This window comes from Podarcis vaucheri (genome assembly GCF_965113315.1).
Source record: "Podarcis vaucheri genome assembly, chromosome: 5".
Taxonomy (NCBI): domain Eukaryota; kingdom Metazoa; phylum Chordata; class Lepidosauria; order Squamata; family Lacertidae; genus Podarcis; species Podarcis vaucheri.
In genome coordinates this window covers 73996964-74018852 of record NC_138763.1, presented here as the reverse complement: position 1 = coordinate 74018852, position 21889 = coordinate 73996964, and the positions used below count along the sequence as shown (strand labels likewise).

Below are 21889 nucleotides of genomic sequence, written 5' to 3'. Positions count from 1 at the left end.
TTCTGTCACTGTTTTTATTAGGTGTTATTTTAGCTAAATACTGAATATTGATCATTTTGCAGATGACATAAATCTAGGAAGTATAGCAATGCAAAAGCAGAAGAAGATAGATTCAAAGTACAGACAGATATGGATCATTTGAGCAACTGGACGGAGTGAGATGAGGTTTAATGTAAAGAAGTGTAAGATTGTTCTTTTAGGTAAGAATAGCACGTAGCATAGATTTATAAAGCCAGATATCTCTGTCGGCTAGAATGCAGTCAAAGAGAAATATTGGGTAGATAGCAACATTTTTGTGTGTGTTCATGGTATTGTGCATGCGTGTAAGAGCGACCAGATTTGATTTCTTCAGGGGTTTTTTGTGGGTTTTTTTTTGCTGTAACAACAACAAAAACAGCAAAGAGTTTTGAAGCATTTTTAAACATTAACACCCTTATTATGGCTTGAGCTTTCCTGCATTAGTCTTACTTCATCAGATGCCGTCTTAATGCTTGTGCAACATGGGCATCAGTTGAGGGTGTCATGTGCACGAGGAGTGTCATCTGGGAATAAGCCACGGGTGCAAAGAGGAATCCCTTGGGGTATATGCGTGGTTTCCCCCATGTCACAGAAGAGAGTGAGATTGCCATCGCACTGGATCACAGTGTCATGCTGAGCGTCTTGCAAATAAGTATGTTGCTTCAACTACTGAGCCACTACAAGACTAGCAAAACCTAAATAAAGTCGTAAAAGTGTGTCAACTTGGGAAAATGTGATTGCAATGAGCATTCTGTACTATTCAATTAAGACAGAGAAGGCACTCGCCATTCATCATCATGCCTTCTGTTTTCAGTGTCCAGGCCATAGATTAATGTAGCCAGAATGTCACAACAAGGTTTTGGAGAAGTCTGCAAGTTGAGATTTGCCGACGTATAAAAAATTATAGGGAGGGTAAAAAACTAGGGAAGGAATGAGGGAGACTCCAGTGAGAGCTAAGCATGCTCAGTGTTCAGGGATTGCTGAATGACTGATGATAGTAGACAAAAAACTTTTGGGGGGTGGGGAAGGAGAAACGAAAGGATATCCACTATGTGCTCAGAGAAATGTAACAATAGTTGTTTGGTCAAACCGATGTGCTTGCCATATTAGCATAGGTCTAAGTGAATTTTCTTTAAGCAAATGTAATGTTTTAATTTAAAACAAAATGGTTTCTTATTTTGTGTGTTTGCTTTTTCACTTCTTTCCCTCTCTCCCCATAGCCTTGGCTGTGAGCCAGAGGGCAGGATTCAGCTAAGTGGTTGCATTAATGGAAAGCAGCACAAGTCCCACTAGCACAACAGGACTGTCTCCTTGTCTCCTCCCCCATGCACTCCCACGCCCTCCCCAAATCTGCTTGGGAGTGCTGGGCAAACCGTGAGAACAGGGTGCAGGGAGAGGAGAGGGAGATCCTTCCCTTTGGCAAGCATTTCTGCTGCAATGATTGTGTTAAAGCATCACCAAAATCCACCCAGAGAGTTCTCATACTTACCTCTCCTATTAACTCAGTAGGCGGCCTTATGTATCCTGCTGTCTCTTAATTTGAATCACTTTGCTCCCATCTGCAACATTAGGATGATTATAATTATGACCTACTTTACAGGACAGTTGTAAGTATTACTGAAATAATAGTCTGGTTTGCAAAACCAGACCATGGCTTAGAGTGAAGTCATGGGCTGCTTTGCTCTTCTCAGGTTATTTTGCTTATGTGCTTTGTTGAGCTATGTCATAGTTTAGCTTAGCATGAACCTGGGTCCATGGTTTACAAATTGTAAACCAGACAACAAATCTTGGTTACAGCTTGTTATTAGTCTGAAGAGAGCTAAACAGTGAAGCTGGTTTAGACAACACCCAAAGCCACACTGTGGCTTAGGTCAGTATGGTGCAGCCATGGTTTGGCACAATTTGACATGTGAACTAGTCTGTTGTGTGTGAAATGCTTGGAACACTCTAAAGCATCATAGAAACACTTTCATTATTATGTAGCAGGTTTCCAAACATGGTACTTGCTTTGAAGAAGAAATATATGTTTGTATTTTAATGCCAACGTGAACTCCCTCCCAACACCTCCATTAGATCTTTCTCTTGGAAATGGAAAGTGAACTTGGGATCTTTTGTGAACTTCTTTTAGTGCCAAGCAATTAATTTGCTGACTGCTTTTCCCTTCCTTTGAGCAACTCTCAAGAATGTTGCTATGTTTTGCCATTATGATAGCAAACTTACATGTGGGTTAGTAACCAAAACCACAGGAAGCTGACTAAATAGCGTACTGAATCTACGTTTGATGTTGCTTTCACAGTTTTACTAGTCTGCTTCTCAAGCTATAAAATGATGTGATGACTCCTTTCCCTGTCTAGGAAGAACATCTCGAAAACAATTTGCAAACTTTAGCCACTGATGTTGCTCCACTGTATCAGAAACTAGCCCCTGATGCTTTTCAAAACCAGGTAAAATCAAGGAAACTCCATTATCTCTATTATGACAAATCATTGTTTTAATACTGGTGATGTAGAAAGAAAAGCTGCACAAGTTAGTTGAAGGCCTTTCGTTACCTTAACTGGCCTAGCTGAAAGAACAGCTAGGCTGTGATCCTATGCACACTTAACTGGAAGTATGTCTCATTAAACACTGTAGGACTCTCTTCTAGAAAGAAAAGCACTGCTGGTGTTACAGCTTTCAAATTCCTGCTGCTGTGTCCCCTGCTTACTAACAGGGTCAAAAAACTAATTGTTATATTATTCATCCTCATTGCCGATCAGTGTATTGCATGAAGTTTGGTAGATCAATAAATTCTGGCAGATGTTGTTTTAATTAGATTGTAGATCTAAGGATTTTTAGCACAATTCGCATCAAATAAGTCATGTATTTTCTTTCATATTTAGCAATGCATAACAATAACAGTGTTGGCATGTCATGGTAAATTACTAACAAGTTAGCCATGGTTAATGGTTTACCATGAGTGTGCAAATGGTTCTTACTGTAGTCCTCTCCTCTAGTGGGTTAGAGCAACAAACCATAATCCTTGGGAGTTATGGTTTGTTCTGCTCCAATCAAACCACGTTGTGAACACAAGGTTCATTCTTGGAGTGTGCAAGTTTTGTTTTGTTGGAGCAAAACAAACCACAACCCCTAGTTTGGAAGTAATGCTAAGTCAGGAATTGTGGTTTTTAATTCCTGATGGCTAAAGAAAGGGGCAAAAAAGGAGTGATCTCATGCTTATGTGACCTTTGGTATTCCATGGCATGTAAATTGGGTTTATCTGTTCTCAGTCCAGTTGTTCACTTCAAATGAAAAATTGTCCCTGAAGCTGGTGGTGTTTGGTGAGATACAATGTTATGTCCAGATAAGATTTATTTGTATTTGTGGGAGGGCAGTTATTAATTTGTTTTATTATGTATTTAGTGTTTCCATTTTGTATTTTTATGTTGTGAACCTCCCTGTGATCTTCGGATGAAGGGTGGTATACAAAATGAATGAATGAATGAATGATTTTTTTTATTTTTTTTTTAAAGGTGGAAAATGAGCACATGGGTCCTGACTGTCGACTTGGGATTAAGGATGGCCGACCTTTTTCTGGTGTCACAGCTTGCATCGATTTTTGTGCTCATGCTCATAAGGATACACACAACATGCACAATGGAAGTACTGTGGTATGCAACATTATTGGGATTCAGTTTCCCAAGTGCTTGTTCATTTACAATTTATCTACTTGGCTTCCTTAGGCTGTTACTCTGTAGCTGTGAATGCACCCTTATTTCTAGACTAGCTTGTGTTCTTAATTGTTTATGCTCTTCTTTACATTCTTGCAAAGTTTATCCAAAAAAGCCACATTTATACAATAAAATAAAAAGCAATTCAGAGCTGCAACAAATGCAAGAAAAAACAAATAATCAGCTTCCTGCCCTAAATAGACCTCTAGTTCTTGGATATGTTGCAATCCCCTTTATAAAGCTGAAGTAATTTGCAAGGGGCGCTTCAAGTTGCCGTGGTTGAAAGTTAAAAAGTTTTTATGGATTGATAGAGGTAAGGGAACCAAATCATTGCATGTGGAGAACAACTTCCGCAAGTGCAACAAAACTTCTCTCCCCTGTGCTGCCCAAAATCTGCTCCAGGGGTTCCCCACTTGTGAAAGTCATTAGATAGAAGAACTTTTTAAAGGTGAAAAGCAGCTGAGTAGATATGTGAATGATTGTGCTGTTAGTGTTTCTAAAATTGTGCAATGTTATTCAAACCATGACATGTGGGCTTGATGTTTGAAGGAGAGGGGAATTTCCTTATTTTTCACACAAGCACCCCAAGTAGAATAATATTCTGCATGCTAAAACATAAATATCACCTTTGCTAAAGTTGCTTCACTAACAAAGAAGTGATGCTTTATTATTCTCCCCCCCCCCCCCGTTTTTCTGGCTAGGTTTGTACATTAACAAAAGAAGATAACCGCATGGTTGGGGTGATACCCAATGATGAGCAGCTGCACGTGCTGCCCCTTTACAAAATCTCACAAACAGATGAATTTGGCACAGAGGAGGGTCTGGAAGCCAAGATAAAAGCTGGGGCAATCCAGGTGCTTACTGCTTTCCCACGAGAAGTAAGAATGCTAGCAGAGCCACGTAGAGCGACGAAAAAGAAGAAAGCAGACTCAAAGAAGCAAACCTTAGCAGAGAAGAAGCTGTCTACTCCTGCAAAGGGAAAAAACAGAGTGCAGGAAAATACCAATAAAGCTTCAAAAAGTTTAGGTAGGTACAATAAACCTTGTTTCAAAAGTTACCTGATACTGGCAGAAATCTGTTTATCAAAGGTAGGGCTGAGTCTCAGAATCTGAAATCAACAATCAAGCTCTCAGTGTATCTAATAAGTTAGGTATTGAGGGTGGGATGAAGCAAAACGTTAGCGCAATCAGAATCTCAAGCGTACATTTAATAAACAGACTGAATCATGGCAAGGTTGAGGTGCTATGTGGGTCAGTTTTTCTCAGATCCAGGAATTAGGGAGACGACCTGTTCTGGGTGGAGGAACAGGTGTCTAAAGGAACAGGTGTGCAGCTTGAGCAGTTCTTCTCGATTCAAAGCTGTTGTTAGAGGCCCAAGTGGCTTCAGAGGTGAGGAGTGCCTGTGCCCAGCTATGGCTGGTTTGCCAGCCATGGATGTTCCTGGATCAGCGACAGCCTGACATCAGTAATTCGTATTCTGACAGTCTCACAATTCTAAAGTTGCAACACCCTCTGCATGGGCTACCTTTGAAGATGGTCCAAAAGCTACAGCTGGTGCAGAATGCAGCTGGTAGATTGTTAAGTGGGGCACCAAGGTAGGATCACATGTAATTGATCCTTAAAGCACTGCCCAGCTTGCCTGTGAGCTCCTGGGCCCAATTCAAGGTGCTGGTACTGACATACAAAACCTTGAATGGCTTCGAGGCCCCGTATTTAAAGGAGTTCTTCTCCCAATACCTTGCAGACCCATGATTTGAGACAGTTGAGGGAGGCCTTGCTCACTGTCCTGCCAACAATATGGCATCTTGTGAGGTAACACAAGGCAGGGGCTTCTTGATACTGCAATTGTGCATTTCCCTGCCTGGAAAAGTGTGTCTGACACCTGCATTGGCAACTTTAGGTGTCAACTGAAGACACCTTCATCTGAACTTTGGGGACACAAATGGAATCTGGAGTCCAACAGTTTCAGTATCACCTGTTGCACTACATTTTTTTTAGTATTAAAATGTAATTTTAGAAGTTTTGTTTTTTTGTGGTGGTTGTATTTTAAAATTTTGTGAATCACCTTGGACTCCTACAGGAGGAAGGTTTCTATTAATGTTTTTGTTTTTATTTCTATATTGGTAAGTTGCTGAAGGCACTCAGTGGAAGATGACTAATGTTGACTCTGTTAATTTCTTATCCTGAAAAAGTACTGCATTTAGGTTGGGTAGAGCTACTAATAGTAAATTTTCACATGATATTTAGAGAATGTATACCTGTTGTGCATGTGAGCTGTGTCTGCTGGAGTTTGCAAGCCACTTCATCAGCTGAAATTTTAAAATTTCAGCCACTTCAGTAGGAAGTCCTTTTTAGTCAAAGGCAGGGTACTTTAGCACGTTTTGGATTCCCATATCCAACCAGTCTTCACATTTCCCCCACCCCTCCCAAAGACACACATGTGCTATTTCCAGCTCAGCTCTGACTGCTAAAACTCTTGCCCAGGATACAGCTGCCTCTTCTCTGCTGGAAACGATAAGCCTCCATTGAAGGGAAATTCATATTCTCACAATTAAGTTTGCTTTTTTTATTGACCAGCTACAGAAAAATGTACAGCTTTATATTTAAAACATTTTGTTCTTATCTCCTTAGGGAGCAAAGCTAATTCATTGCAACCTGGGACAAAAATGGAGAGTGGTGATCACCTTTCTACAATAAAACACAATTCAGACACTACTAAAAATTGCTCTGTACTAAAGCAATATGCTCCTTCCTCCCCTTTAAAGCTGGATAGTTTACATTCTTGCTCTCCATTAACTCACAAAGCTGGTGGTATAATGCCAGTGAGTAATAATCAACAAGATTTTTCAACTCCCTACGGGTATTTGCAATGCAGTAGTAACAAACCTCATGTGACACCCAAAGGTAAGATCTTTGATGTGTCCATCAGCGATCATACTGGAATTTTGCTGGATGACAAGAGGAATGGGGTGCCCCCATTTCTTCAAGACCTTACTGTTTCAGAATCCACAGCCTTCAGAGATAGCTTGCCCCACACACTTGAACAAGGAGTAGTCAGCAAGCAAAATTGTGAAATAAAGTTGGAAAACTCTCCTGCCTCACAGTTGGCTAGCTCTTGTGATTCCTCAGTGCCGTTAAATTCTCCAGAAGATATAGTCAGAAATGAAATTGGTTCTTCCCAGGAGTGTCCAATGCAAAAAGGTGGTTTCAAGAACCCAAATTGCGATTCTGCCACTGAGGATACACACCCAAGTTGCGAGCTCTTAAAGCGCACAGAGTCCGAAGAAAAAGCAGAGGAAATGTGGTCCGACAGTGAGCATAATTTTTTGGATAATGACATAGGTGGGGTAGCTGTAGCACCATCACACGGCTCCATCTTAATTGAATGTGCACGCCGTGAGCTACACGCCACAACTCCGATTAAAAAGCCGAACCGGAATCATCCCACACGGATATCGTTAGTCTTCTACCAACACAAAAACTTAAATGAGCCAAAACATGGGATAGCGCTGTGGGAGGCAAAGATGGCCGAGAGAGCAAAGGAGAAAGCAGCGGAAAAATCAAGCACTGAAAATACCAATGTACAACCCAATGACAGGAATGTGCACCAGGCCAGTGCCACGAGAGAGATTTTCTATGAAGACAATGAATTCAACCAAATTCCATCGCGCCGAGCATTAACAGTAACTCATGATAACATCATAACGGTGTCTACTTATGCCCTCACTCGAGTTGCCGGGCCGTATAACCATTGGGCATAAGTTTTTATAGCAACTGTACAACCTTGCCTTGGGAGCAGTGTTACACAATAATCCCTAAAGGTGCTGTTAAAGAACAAAGTCTTGTATGGTTTACTCTTTGTTCATCTCAACCATTTTGAAGGCTGAGGTAAAAAAAATGATTTTTTTCCTTAAACTGTGACTTTATATATTTTAACATCTGGTGATTTTCAAGCACATTTTAAGCAAAAAAAAAATATATATGTATAGTTAAATGATTTTGGCTAGGTTATTAATCCTGATTGAATTATTCAGTTTATTACCTTTTGGAATTTATACTTTGGTGCTTTGAATTGTCTGTTTACTACAAATGGGCTTTTTATAAAGATTTTAACATACTTCAACTTTTATGATGTAAAATCAATTTAGACAGTATTAGCTATACACAGCTCTTGGTGCTCAATCACAAGAAACAGTTAAAGATAAGCTGATTTTTTTTTCCTTCATGGTGCCATTGCTCCGACAGCTTCCAGTCGTTGCTGTGAAGCCCAAGTTAAGGATAACAAACCAATGATGATTTATCTTTGTACAGATCTTTCATGTCTGTATAGGTTTGTGTGTGCACGTGTATGGTCCACACACATCCACACACAAACAGTATCACTAGTGATGGTTGGAGGTTGTAACCTGTAAATATATATATTTAAAAGCACTTTCTATTTTTAAAGTTAACTTGAAATAGTATAAGGATCACATTTGTCTAAGGTTTCTACATTCTCTACCAAGAAATCGTTATTTTTCTTACTGTGTAGAGTTCCATACTGCTACAACAACAGTACACATATACACATATACTAAGAATATTTGGTTTTTAGACTCTTCCCTCACCCCACCTTTTCCCTTGAAATTTTTGGTTTGTTTCAGTTAATAAAACAGAGAGTTTGGATTTGCAAATATGAGCTTAAGGATCATTTTGTCTATACCTGTATTGCTACGGTGTTTTGTTGTCAGAATTGATTTGCTGTAGTTTGTTTCAGCAATAAGTGCATGTGTGTCTTTCATGCAGAGCATTGCAAGCTACACGTGACAACCAAATGTTCCTAGAGTCTTGGGGGTAGAACTGTTAATTGCATCAGCAACTGCCCTCCTAAAGTTGCCTTATTAACATCCTGGAAAGTAGGACTCTAAAATATTTACAAGAGAAATTTGCGGTATTGGCTGTTTTATAGTATATTTGAGTTCATTAAATCTTCCAGAATGTTCACCAGCTGTTAGCTGTCAACACATGAAGGGTTTTATAAACATTCAGTCCAACTCAGTGTGTGATTACTGAGAACTTAAGTCTACTTTGTCATTGGGTTTTTCTCCCAGGTAGAAAATTGTAGGATCACAGGCTCATTCTAATTTCCACACAGACTTTGCACGAAAGAGGAACCCATAGCATGCCAAAAGTTGCACGTTCAATCCCTGGCATCTCCAGCCAAAAACAAGGTCTCAAGTAGGCAGAAGTCTGTATTGTGCTATGTCTCCATTTTGGGGCCCAGCTGCATTATAACTTTTGTTGAGACGCAATTGCAGTGACACAAAACAGAAATATGATCTTGCCTCAACCAAAAACAAAACTAGAGAAAAGTGCACAGAAATAATTTTAAATCTCAGTTAACTTGATGTGCAAACTAAAACAAAATATTATTGATAGTCAACAGACAGTAGATAACACTGATAAATCTGACAACATGGTGTGGGGAGGGTATCCAAGACTTAAATGTGTGACAGTCTCAAAAAGTTTTCCTTCTGTAAGAAATTATACAAAATATAAAAGCAAAGCCACACCAGCAGAATGTAAAAAACCTCAAACTAGTTCTGGTTGTCACAACTCAAACAGCAGCTGTAAGAGGGCAACTCCTTTATGAGGGAAGGTTACAACACTTCCAAGTTTTTGAGTTACGGAAAAAGGTGATAAAGAGGACAATATGATGTTGTTGTTTAGTCGTTTAGTTGTGTCCGACTCTTCGTGACCCCATGGACCAGAGCACGCCAGGCACTCCTGTCTTCCACTGCCTCCTGCAGTTTGGTCAGACTCATGTTTGTAGCTTCGAGAACGCTGTCCAACCATCTCGTCCTCTGTCGTCCCCTTCTCCTTGTGCCCTCCATCTTTCCCAACATCAGGGTCTTTTCCAGGGAGTCTTCTCTTCTCATGAGGTGGCCAAAGTATTGGAGCCTCAGCTTCACGATCTGTCCTTCCAGTGAGCACTCAGGGCTGATTTCCTTAAAAATGGATAGGTTTGATCTTTTTGCAGTCCATGGGACTCTATAAAGAGTCTCCTCCAGCACCATAATTCAAAAGCATCAATTCTTCGGTGATCAGCCTTCTTTATGGTCCAGCTCTCACTTCCATAAATCACCACTGGGAAAGACAATATGATAGAGGTGCATATAAATTCACACATCTGTCATGCCCTCCTCCCCTCTTATACACAGTGCATAGTTAAATTATGGGATCTGATGTTATAAGATGTAATGATGACCACCAGCTTGGATGGCTTTGAAAGGAGATTGGACATGTTCATAGTGCATAAGGCTCTGTGGCTGCTAGGCTTGATGGCTGTGTACTCCCTTTGCTGCCAGAGGAAGGATGTCTCTGAATTCTGTTACTGGGGAGCACAAGTGGGGAGAGTGTTTTTGAACTTTAGCTCTGCTTGGGGGCCGATCACTGTGAGAACAGGATGCTGGACTAGATAGACCTTTGGTCTAACCCAGCAGGGCTCTTCTTAAATTATTGCATTGTTTGTGTTACCAGTTGTTCAGGAGGAGCCATCATGATACATGCCTGGATGCCAGCTCATTCTATCCATGTAATGAATATATTAGTAAAAAAGAGAATAATCACATACAGAACCTGTTCTGTATACACCACATTTAAATTGTTTCTCATGCGCTATAGGGTAGGGGTGGCTAAGCACAACCACCCCAGTTCAAGGGCCTGATTCAGTCCACCATGCAAGTTCCCACCTATTTTGGCAGCAGGAAAAGAAAAGACAGTGTTGAAGTGCCCAGGAGGTGGACTGTCTGCCTCTGTGTGTGCATGCACGCACATGTGCATTTATGCATGCAAGCAAGGGGGGCGTGACACTCATGGCTGGCTTGAGGATTCAAAGGGATGGCTGAAGTGAATGTAACCCAAAATAAAATAAAATAAAATAAAATTCAGCCACCCCTGCTAAAGTGTATATAATACCCAAATAAGGTCCAGAAAAGTAAATCCAAATACACTGCCAGGCAAACACGTAACAAATCCCTTCCCAGTTGGGCTGGAACTCCCTAGATAGGACAGTTTTCATGTGTATGCATGTGGTTCCTCCTTAGCAACAACTGGTACCACAAACATTGCAAGAATTCAAACCCTTTAGTTTCTGGTTTTATAATAGTTTGCTGGTATGGCTTTGTTTTTATATTGTTGTACATTGTCCTGCTAAAAAGTCTTCTGAAGTTAAAATGCACTTTGGTCTTTAACGCATGAACACACTCTCACTCTCACTCGTTACATTATGAGGTTATCAGTGCTATCTACAGTCTTGGTTTAGGTTGCATATTTAGTTCAAACTACACATTAGGTCTGTACACTCCCCCCCCCCTTTTCAGTTTCTTATTCATCCAGCACGATTGCAGTGTGACAAATAAAGTCTGCTTTGTATGCTTTCTTAAGGCCATGTACGTTCCCAAACATTATAGATGCAGGTACAATTTCAGCCACACACAGGAACTGTGGACGCTTGGTCCTACAGGGCAACTTCCCATTTGTAAAGCTTATGCCAGAGCTTACTGATTTCATCCTTGAAGCATGGTTGCTGAACTGATTGGTTTGCTTAAGAGCCTTGAATAGGCATAAACCTGCTACAAAGCTTTCACGTTAGAAGCAATCTTGGCAAATATCTGAAATCTCTTAGATAGTAATGGCCCACACTGCTCTTCTAGTAGCTCTGACAAGAAGCAAAGCTGGAAAAAAACCTTCACATTTCTAGCAACTAGTTTCAGATTTTTAGGTGACCAGATTTTTAGTCCTGGAAGAAGGACATTCAGATTCCTAGGCAGCAGCATCTAATTTCTGGGGACTAGATGCCAGGGATTTCATTAACTGTTGGGAATGCCCAGACACAGGGGTTACTAACAGGTCAAATAGATGGGTGCCACAGGGCACTGAATGTTCTCAGAACAACTGATGGTGCAGTACTGATGAAGGAATGCAGATGGGACTGATCGCACCTACTTGAATAGCAAACCTATGTAAAAACAGGTTACAGCCCATACATAGATTGTGTGAATTGCACCTTAGAAATGATTTACCTTTTCATGACAATGCATCGTAAATTAAACATTAGGTGTGATAGACACTCCAGATCTGGAACACTATAGCATCCAACTCCTTTTCTCTATTCCCCCCTTTAATTTTAGTTCAATTGACTAAGCCAACCACAATCAAAATATCAGCCTTGATAAGCATCATGCTTATCAAGGATCAGCAGTTTACATTTTAGAGATGGGGAATTTTTTTGGTATGGACCTGTCAGCTCAAATCAGTGGGCTCTGAATTATCATGTTTTGTATGAGCAATGGTTGCAGGCCATAAGGGTAAGCTTTTTGGTTACACTTGTGATTCTCCACCGTGTACATAAATTCCACAGGTCTAACCAGAGCTTGAAGTTTTACTGATAACATACTTGATATTGTAGTGGTGCTGTAACAAATAATGTCTAGATCCTCTAGACATGGTGCTTTTGTTTTTTTTTAAATGTCTACCATGGTTGTGTGTACAATCTGAAAATCTCTTTGGTTTGGAAAAAATTACATATATGTGAATTCTTCAGTTTACCCTTAGTTGCCTATGATTTTGGTCGTACAGAAATGTAAACGTGGAATTCATCCCAATTATATCACTGCAGCTACTTTTTAAAATGTTAGATGTGTATGCCAATCCAGGGATTAAAGAGCATTGGAAGAGAACTGAAATTCCCTCTCCTGCACTCATGGGGCTCCTCCATTTCTCCATCTTTCAGATTATCATCACTCTCAATAGTAGAGAGAACTTGTTAGGCAAAGTGGGGAGCAAGAACAGGGTGTTTGGACAACATCTGGCTCCTGCTTCTCACACATACACCAATGTGATTGGTGTTATATTAGTGATTAAAACTGTTGTCAAGTTATCCAGATCTGGTACAGCAGCACTATGTATAAAATGGGTGCTAGATGCAGGGGCCCCTTTCTCCTCTGCCCGGTTAACAACTGGTGTCCTTAAAATCAGTGGTAATTTAGCAAACAGCAAGTCCCATTGATTTCTGTGGGGCCCAAGTAAGCCGAACTTGTTCAGAGTTGTGGCTCTAATCTATGATCCTGCAAACCCTGGAGGGGTTTTATGAACATATCTGAGAGTGTGCCAGCATGATTGCATTTTAGATTATACCCCCATACCTACCACTCAGCAATGTTGGTCACATGGCAATGCCATTCAGACCATTTCCCCAATCTTTACGCCCATTGAATCAGCTGGAATTATAACATTCTTATAAAGTGTATAAGAAGAGCGAGATTTCAACCCAGTCATTCTATTTTTAAAGCAAACAAACTTTGTAAAAAGAAAAAAAAACCACCCATATGCTGCATTTTTGTTAGTTCAAAGATTATGATTAGTTCAAACAGAAGAAATGTAGGGATTGTAAATAATCTAAAGTCAATATTATACCATCATTTTGTACCAGCAGTTTTCTGCTTCTTGAATATCTATAAACATTAAATTGTTATGGTATTTTTGTGTGCCTTAGATTTGCATTTTGAAATCTGTATATTTTTTGTGAGCCTAAAAGTTATTAAAAATAACAGCTGTTTATACAGTAAATAGGGTTGTGAATTCCTCCAGCTACTCATCTGTGCAAGGCTGGGGTTTTTTTTAGTATCGCTGTCTATACAATCTTTCTGCAAAAAGGACTTTCCTGAAAGGGTTACCAGCTGCTTATATAGTCATACCTCGTGTGTGACTTTCAGGTTTCACTGCTCACGCATGTGCAGACACACAAAATGATGTCACGCGCATGCACAGACGCGGCAAATCGTGGCATGTGCAGACGCGGATTGCGTTCTGCTCATGTTGCGAACGGAACTCCAGAACGGATCCCGTTCACAACCAGAGGTACCACTGTATAGGGAACTTTAATGTCACTCTGCCACAGTTTTACCCAGTTCAGAAATTTAAAGAAAACCCAGCTTACAATGCTACTATAGCAAGAACATCTTTGTTCTTGTAAATTTTGCTGTGTAAAATTTGCAGTGTACACATTACTACAGATACAACATTGATGAATGAATTTCCCTGTGATTCTTGGTAAACACTATACCACACACACGCTTTATGTAAAGTTAGATGGTTTAACTAATAAACATCACCAAAAGCTTAAGATCAGGATAAAAGGTAAAGGTAAAGGACCCCTGACAGTTAAGTCCAGTCGCAAACGACTCTGGGGTTGTGGCGCTCATCTCGCTTTACTGCTGAGGGAGCTGACGTTTGTCCACAGACAGTTTTTCCAGGTCATGTGGCCAGCATGACTAAGCCGCTTCTAGTGAAACCAGAGCGGCACACGGAAATGCCATTTACCTTCCCGCCGGAGCGGTACCTATTTATCTATTTGCACTTTGACGTGCTTTTGAACTGCTAGGTTGGCAGGAGCTGGGACCAAGCAATGGGAGCTCACTCCGTCGCACCGACCTTCCGATCAGCAAGCCCTAGGCTCAGTGGTTTTAGACCACGGTGCCACCTGCGTTCCTAAGAGCAGGATAGACCCATCCAATTAGGATATCTCTTAACATCTCTGGTGAAGTGCATAGTTTTGACATGGCTACTAGTGGAAAATGTATTGTTCTATTTGAAGAAGAAAGCAGGTTTTAAAATGACAATGCTAAATAGGAAAACCATATGTATTTAAAATGTAACTTATCAACCTGATGCTAAATCCATTACTTGGAAGTCCCACTGATTTTAATTAGTCCTGTTAATTTCATTGGGCTGTCCTTCCATATAATGAGTTTAAGATGGAAGTGCATGATCCTTTTTAGCAGCTAATAAAACTTCCTTAGATTCATCAGGTTACCAAAACATTTAAAATATATTATTGAAATTAAGAAATAAAAGTGTTTAATCTGATTTCAGTGGTATATTTTAATTATTTTTGAATAAATTTATGAAATACTCTTGCTTATTACTGTTACACATAGATACAATGTAGCCAACTACATTTTTATAATATCTGATTTAACTGCAGTTTTAATAGCAGATGGTATCAACCATGTATGCGGTGTGCAAATTGGCAACTACTTACTGTATATACAGCTGTGTGCTATTTATTGTAGCATTTCAGAATATTTATCATTTTTACATAGAAATTGATGTAATTTTGTGAATGAGCTTATAGCTACAAAGGTTTGTAATACTATTGTCTTGTAATAGTGATTCTTTGGGGCTGTAACAAGCAGCAAAATCTTCAGACTGCTGTAGCAACACAAATCCCTTTTTAAAGCAGTTTAGTCTAAGATTCTCCCTATTGCTTTCATTGGTGACCTTCCATGCTAGCTAGTTCAGGAGCCTAGAGACAAGGAAATGAAAGGAATGGAATGGTAAAAGATGCATGTTTTCCTTGATTTGCTATAACTCCTATTGATCAAATTATCAGTGGCTTTGGCTCTGCAAAGTGCTTGAGATACATATATCACATTTTGGTCCTGTGAATTGTGGTATTTTGTTCTATTAAATTCCTAGCTCATCCAACCAACCTCTCATTAAAAAAATGTTATTGGCAGTAAAGTAAGGTTTGTACATGGTGTATAGTTGGCTGATTTGTTAATATGGGGAGGGTCTCAGGTGCATAAATTCTGTGTGTTCTCCTTTACTAGTTCAGACTAGGAAGCTTAGAGCCTAGCTTTACCATGCTCTGCAAAAACTCTGCTTGTATTATCAAGTCTCTCCATTGATTTTTTTTTGCTTTTACTGTTATCTTGCTTAAGGTTCCACAAACTGTTCTTGCTACCTTGGTGCACCCTTAAACTTCCTACTTGAAAGCATCCCTGCATCAGCAACAATCTGAATTAAAAACAGGATGCTATCTAGAACAGGATTTCTTAAAACATGAAATTCGGGACTTGCAGTTGGGTCACCTAAATGTGTAAAAAAGAGACCCACTTTCCCACATAATCATTCTTCTTTGATTTGCTACAGACAGTTACTATGAAAAGTGTTCTATGTTCCTGGAATGTTGAAGGTCAGTACTTAGAGATCTTCTTAGCCTCCTGCCCCAAGGAAGCAGCTAACAAGGATCTTAACAGAAGCACTATACGGTGACTGACGATCCTTCAAAATCGGGCAACTGTTGGTGGTTTTCACTAGCTGCTGTTACTTTGTGGTGTCTGGTTTTTCTACAAATTATACTGAGCTTGTGCTTGCAAAAATTAGTGTTTAAATCCCTTGAAAGTTAATGGAGTTAAGTTGCTCATGAAATTGATTTCAGTGGGATTTAAGTGCAATCATCATTCCCTTGATTGGAGCCCATATATGTTAACTTTTCTGTATCTGAGTGGCTCCTTGAATACCCCCATTTTTCTGTGTTACCCTCTGTATAGATCAGTACATAAATCTGTGTCTTAGCATAATATTGTAATAGCAGTGACCTCTATATTGTTAATGAATACAGGAAGCTAATTATGATCGGTAACTGACTGGCTAAGTTAAGCTTGTTAACGTGGTCCTACTTTTAAGGCATAGAGACTTCTGTTACAATTTTATTTGAGTCCACATCAAAAATATAAGACCAGAGAGTGCCACTAGCCTGGTTTGTACATCACACTAAGCCCAACCCATAGCTTAACCCAAACTCATGGGTACTAGGATAGGAGACTGCGTTTGCTGCTCCATGCCAAGCTAAATGGTGATTTGGCTTAGCAGGTTACCCAAAACTGGGCTCATGCTTTAGTTTTCTCCAGACATTTGGTCTGGCTTAGTGTGATGCACAAACTAGGCTCACTTGGTCAAGAACAATGTTCCCCACCCCTGCCCCAAGTTAGTGGCTTTGCAAGTAGATCCTTTATGAAATAATCAAAAGCTGCCAATCTTGCAACAACATGCCACCAGTGTAGACAAGCTCCCTTTATAGAAAACTTAGGCTAGCTCAAGTCCAGGCTCGATGAGCAGGGAGTAAGCTTAACTGGGTCAGAGTTCTAACAGGAGCAGAGCACACCCTGGGATCCCTTCCCTTGAGTTCCGCCAAAGCAGTCCAGCTCTGCTTTTCCTAGAGGGGTTGGCAGAGGACTACCATATCTCTTTGTTAGAGAAGGATATGGAAGCTCACTGTTGTTGCACACAAAGTCCAACATAATGCCAGGCACTATTTTAAAAGAGGTTGCTATAACTCACTTAGCCCTACAGTTACCTGTATGTTACCATAAGGTTGTATCATCCCAGTAACTAGACAACTCCCTGACTTCAGAATTGTACAGCTAACCGTGGTCCTGACCATGCCAGGAGAGTATTGCTAGCAGCCAAGGCAAACATGACTTTTGCTGGGAGAGTTACTGGCAATGCGCTCCATCAACATGGCAGACATCACTGCTGTACCCAACCCCTGAGCCACAGAGTCATAGTTAAGTGGCTCTTGAGTTGTCCCTTTCAAAGTCAGGTAATTGAAGAACATCTTTTAAGAGGTATGGGAGGCTTCTTGTCTACCCAAAAGCTTACCACAATAAATCAGTTTTCACCCTATAAACAGATGTATTCTCCACATCTTCATCTTACTCCCCTTTTTAAGTGTAATTAACCAAGTGTTGTATATTGATAGAATTTAATTAAACCTTCAAAAATTCACATCACACACACAAAATGGTGCTGTTGCAGCTTTACGTAGGTCTCCATGACTACCACAAGTACTGTTGCAGCATGAAAAAGTGTTCTCTAATGTAATGATCTTCAATTTAATGAACATAAGCCTCTTCTCAAAAGCTGAAAAGAAAGACGGATTTTCATTTATAAACACCAGTTCTTTATGTCCGTCTTGCAGGGTGAAATGGGCATTTGAAGTATAAATGAAAAACATTCTTCCAAGGGAACAAAAATAAAATAAATCAGTTCTGCAATCAATCAAGGATTCTTTCTTTGAAGTTTTTCTTTCTTTCACTACAGGCCAAGTAACAACAATTATGTGTTGGTTTCAGTTTTGAAAATTTGAGGCTGAAGCTAAGCAGATCGGGCTCTGGTCAGTGCTTGGGTGGGTGACTCCCTAGGAAGCATATTCAGTATCTTGAGTTCCGTAACAGAATAAAAATGGGATATTAAAATAAACATATTTTTATTATCCAGAACATAGGTTTGCAGCTGTAGACATACCTTATCCAATTCTTTCTGTAAGAAAAAACAGGGTGACTGATTTGTTCCATGGGATGATAGGAGTCATAATACTAGCAGAATGTGGTAAGACTGAATCATTTCAGCATTTGGCAAGTGTTTAATTGAACAGCTATGTTACACACTCCTTGTCCTGCTGAGATAGCATTAATAGCATTTTACCCAACTTCATTCCCTGTTGCAAATCAAACAGCATTTGTAGAAGGTAATTCTCAGTTAATTCTAATAACAGTGGTAGTTAACACGTGTTCACAAATAACTATAGGATTGACACCTTAACATGGTGATGCTAGAAAACAAAATAAATTGCCCAAACCTGTAGTTGTGATATGTAAAAGTTCACAAATGAAGGATTTATAGCCAATTATGTGATTGGAACTCTAGTAAGTGGCTATTTCATTTGTCTATAAGCAAATTAGCAATTTGCTCAACTGTTTCTATGTGCAGGCCATTGCAGCCATCATTTCAGAACCTCAAAATGTAATAATGAAATTGAGCAAAAATCTACTAGTTGTCTAAAAATAATTTCATTTAGCAAACAGCACTATGAATGAGAATTAAAAGTTGTAGTGGCATAGGCTGCAAATACAAGCTGGCTTGAGAGGCACCTGAAATGTTAGGGTAATCAAAGATCATTTAAAAAGAAGCCTAGTGTTACAATGCTATGTAGCTACACAGACACGCTTTAATTAAGCAATTATGATAGTTGGGTTTCTGCTATATAGTATATCAATATTTAATAAATGTTTTCAGTTTAGCAAGACTATACAATGTTCTTGCATTTGTGAATGCCATTTTAGAGTTATAGCAAAACATGGCAGCTTTGAGATTCTGTCTGTTGTGTCCTTCAATGCTGAATGTAGCTAGTGCCCAAGATGTTGAAGCCAGATAGGCTGGTAATGCTTTGTAAAATATTACAAATCTAATGTTCATTGTAGTTGCAACAAAACATTTTGATGTTAGACATTTTAAGACCTTATAGTTCCAGTTTTTGAAGTGCTGTCTTTTTTTTCTTTTTTAATAAATCTTCACATTGCAAAAAATATGTCAGAAGTACAACTGTGATCTAGAGGACCTTCTTGCCTCAAGTTTCAAAAGTAGCTTGATCAGGAGAGTAGGGGAGTTGGAGGAATGCTGTTTAGAAAAGCAGAAATGCTGCTGTGTGAATAAAGGGGTTTACTATATTATGGCTATGGTAATCAGAAATCAAGGGTGCAATCTAGTAAAAGCTGCAGTCTTAGGCATATTTATTCAGAAATGTACCACTGAATTAAATTAAGTAAATTTAAGAATGCAGTTATGCAATCTAATCCAGGAAATGTTTACTCATAACTAAATTCTACTGAGTTCAGTGAGGATTACACGGGAGTAAATTGTGCACAGGACTACAGCCTTGGTGTCAGTAAAATCAGTGAGGTTATAGAATAACTTTATGCATATCTACTCAGAAGCTAGCCCCATTGAGTTAAAAGGTGCTTTCTTCCAGCTAAATGTGCGTAGGCTTAAGCATGTTTGTTTGGAAGTGAATTAGATTGTGTTCAGTGGGACTTCCTTTCTAGTATGCTTCTGACTAAAAATGCATAATCAGGTTGCATGTCCCATTGATTTCGTTAAGAATTAGTTGTGACTAATCTTACCGGATTGTATTCAAAATGTAATACATAAAATAATCACAGCAGACATGTTCAAAAATTCAGTTTCAGTAGCCTAAAAACAAAAATAGGAAAATGCATTATGCTCAAGCAGAAGAAACTTGAGCTGTTGTTGACTAATATTCCCTGTATTGTATTGTTTCTTGTGTGTAGTGTGTTGTTGTTTTTTTAAACTGGGGTGCATACAATATTTATTTTTCAACAGATATAACTTTGATTTTGGTGGATTTTCCCTCGAACATTCTACTGTATTTAGATGATCCTAGTGGTTGAAAAATGAAAAGGCAAATACATTTTTATCATTTACCATTATTTTAAGTTACTAATAAATGGGAGGAAAGCACTTCACTATTTCACAATACTTACAGGAAAAAGGATTAAAGCTACTTCATTTCATTGGGTGGGGAAAAATATATTTGAATATTCTCTGCAGACAAGGGAACGCTTACCAGCAGTACTTGAAGACGTAAGTTTTGACTGCATGTTACTTGAAAGATCTTACTAAGCTACTCTTTTTGGTGCACAGCAGTTGTTGTACATTATTTCATGTTTATGTAGCAAGATGCATTTAAATTGTATTGAAACATGTGTGTAAAAATTATTGTTGTGGAGATGGTCTGTTCTGGTTTTTTGTTTTTGTTTTTCTTGGTTTTTTTCTTGTATGTGTCATATCTGTTTAAACTTTTAAATGTTCCTTTAAAAATGTCCTAAAAAGGCAAGATAAATTGCTGTCATTGAAAATATATTTTAAATTTTTGTCATGATTTTTTTTCCAAAAAAAAAATATTATTACAAAGTGTATCATTTCTGATAACACAGAACATTGTGGATGGTTTCAAATAAATTTTATACTTCTATTTTGCACTTGATTGTCTTAATTTTTTATTTTCTATATTTCTTGGGCATTTTCTCTTCTGAAGGATAGTACACACAGCAAAGGAGCATTTTATCCATTCATACAAATGCATCTTAGTAATAGCTTGGAGCTACAGGTAAGATTGCCCTTTCCCCACTTTTATCTGCTCCTGTGCTTTTAACAGCAGTTTCATCTGCAGGCATTAGCAGATGCAACTAAATTCCACCTCAGTGTCTGGAGTGGAAGCTACTCGTAGTGATTTCTGCATCTGAAGCTCCTGTTAAAGGCACAATTACTTTAGGAACTTAAAAAACAAAGAATTAAAACATAAGACATAAGAAATAAAGCAAACACAAAATTAGCCTAAAAACAATTTGCAGACTATTTAAAACCTTGGGAAAATTAAAAGGGCTTCATCTGGTGCTGAAATGACACACCAGGCAAGTTCTCCTGGGGAAAGCATGCTGCAGTTAAGGTGCCACCATAAGTAGGCCTTTACCGCTGTAGTTACCCACCACACCTCAGTTGAGTATCTTGGTATACATGCAGACAAATGTGAAAACAAGCAGTGTTAAAGTATCCTGGAACCAAGCTTTTGAAAATCAAAACCAGCACTTATGCTTTCCAGGTATAATGTATTATAGCCTAATTGCAGTTTCCAAAGAGTCTTCAAAGGGAGCCCAATATATTATAGCACATTAATCTGTTATTAGCAGGTAATCAAGTTACTAGGGCATGGATTGCTGAGGTCAGGGTATCTCTGTCCATGTTCCAAACTGTGCCACAGAGGCAGTGTGTACCTCCAAAAACACAGATGGGTCAAGGAGCACCCCAGACTCTAGCTTGTTTCTTTGAGGGAGTGAAGCCCAGTCTAGTGAAGCATTACTAGTATTAGTAAGATATTACTCACCCAGGCAGTTTTCTACATTTCTAAATAGAGATGAGTGTCATCTGTATTTGAAGTCACCTCAAAACATGTTGGGAGACATGGCAGAACAGTGCAAGGTCCCATAGCAATAGATGGCAATAAGTGGAACTGTAGCTCTCTAGCACCATCTTCTTTCCAATCTCTGACCCATCCAGCCTGTCCAGAAGGACATCAAAAGCCAATGCAAAGTTCAGGAGAATCAACAGGATTATTGCATAGTACGCCACTCTTTAAATATTTTAATTTAAATTGCTTTTTAGCTTTGGAAAGATAAGACAGGATATGGTTTCACTGTTGAAAGTTTGTGATTAACAATGTTCTCTTCTGTCTTAATTGCTTAATTAATTTTCACACTTGCACTATTCCATTGCACAGAAGCTAAACACAATTGATCAGTTATTTTGGATTATTTTAGGGGAGGAAACCACAAATTGAAACCTTGTTGATTCCCTAAGGGTGACTTCTTTGACAGATGAACCAGCTGCTTGTCCTGAAAAGCTGTACTATTATGCTTTGTGGCATTTATATTGGCTGAGATTTTTTCTTCATCTGGTACAGCTCCTCTGCCGTTAAAGAGT

The 21889-nt window shown here is 39.1% G+C and overlaps 1 protein-coding gene across 2 annotated transcripts in view; it reads left to right on the top strand.

Annotated features, from left to right (window-relative positions):
• The window catches only part of TET1 (tet methylcytosine dioxygenase 1), an 87405-nt gene extending 67021 nt beyond the window's left edge, over positions 1 to 20384 (top strand). For both annotated transcript variants that reach the window (XM_082223778.1, XM_082223777.1), the window contains 4 exons: positions 2373 to 2462; positions 3528 to 3665; positions 4427 to 4751; positions 6356 to 20384. In XM_082223778.1, the coding sequence (XP_082079904.1) occupies positions 2373 to 2462; positions 3528 to 3665; positions 4427 to 4751; positions 6356 to 7485 (1683 nt within the window). In that variant the 3' untranslated portion in view covers positions 7486 to 20384. The remainder of the gene's footprint in view (positions 1 to 2372; positions 2463 to 3527; positions 3666 to 4426; positions 4752 to 6355) is intronic.
• Positions 20385 to 21889: the final 1505 nt, after the last annotated feature.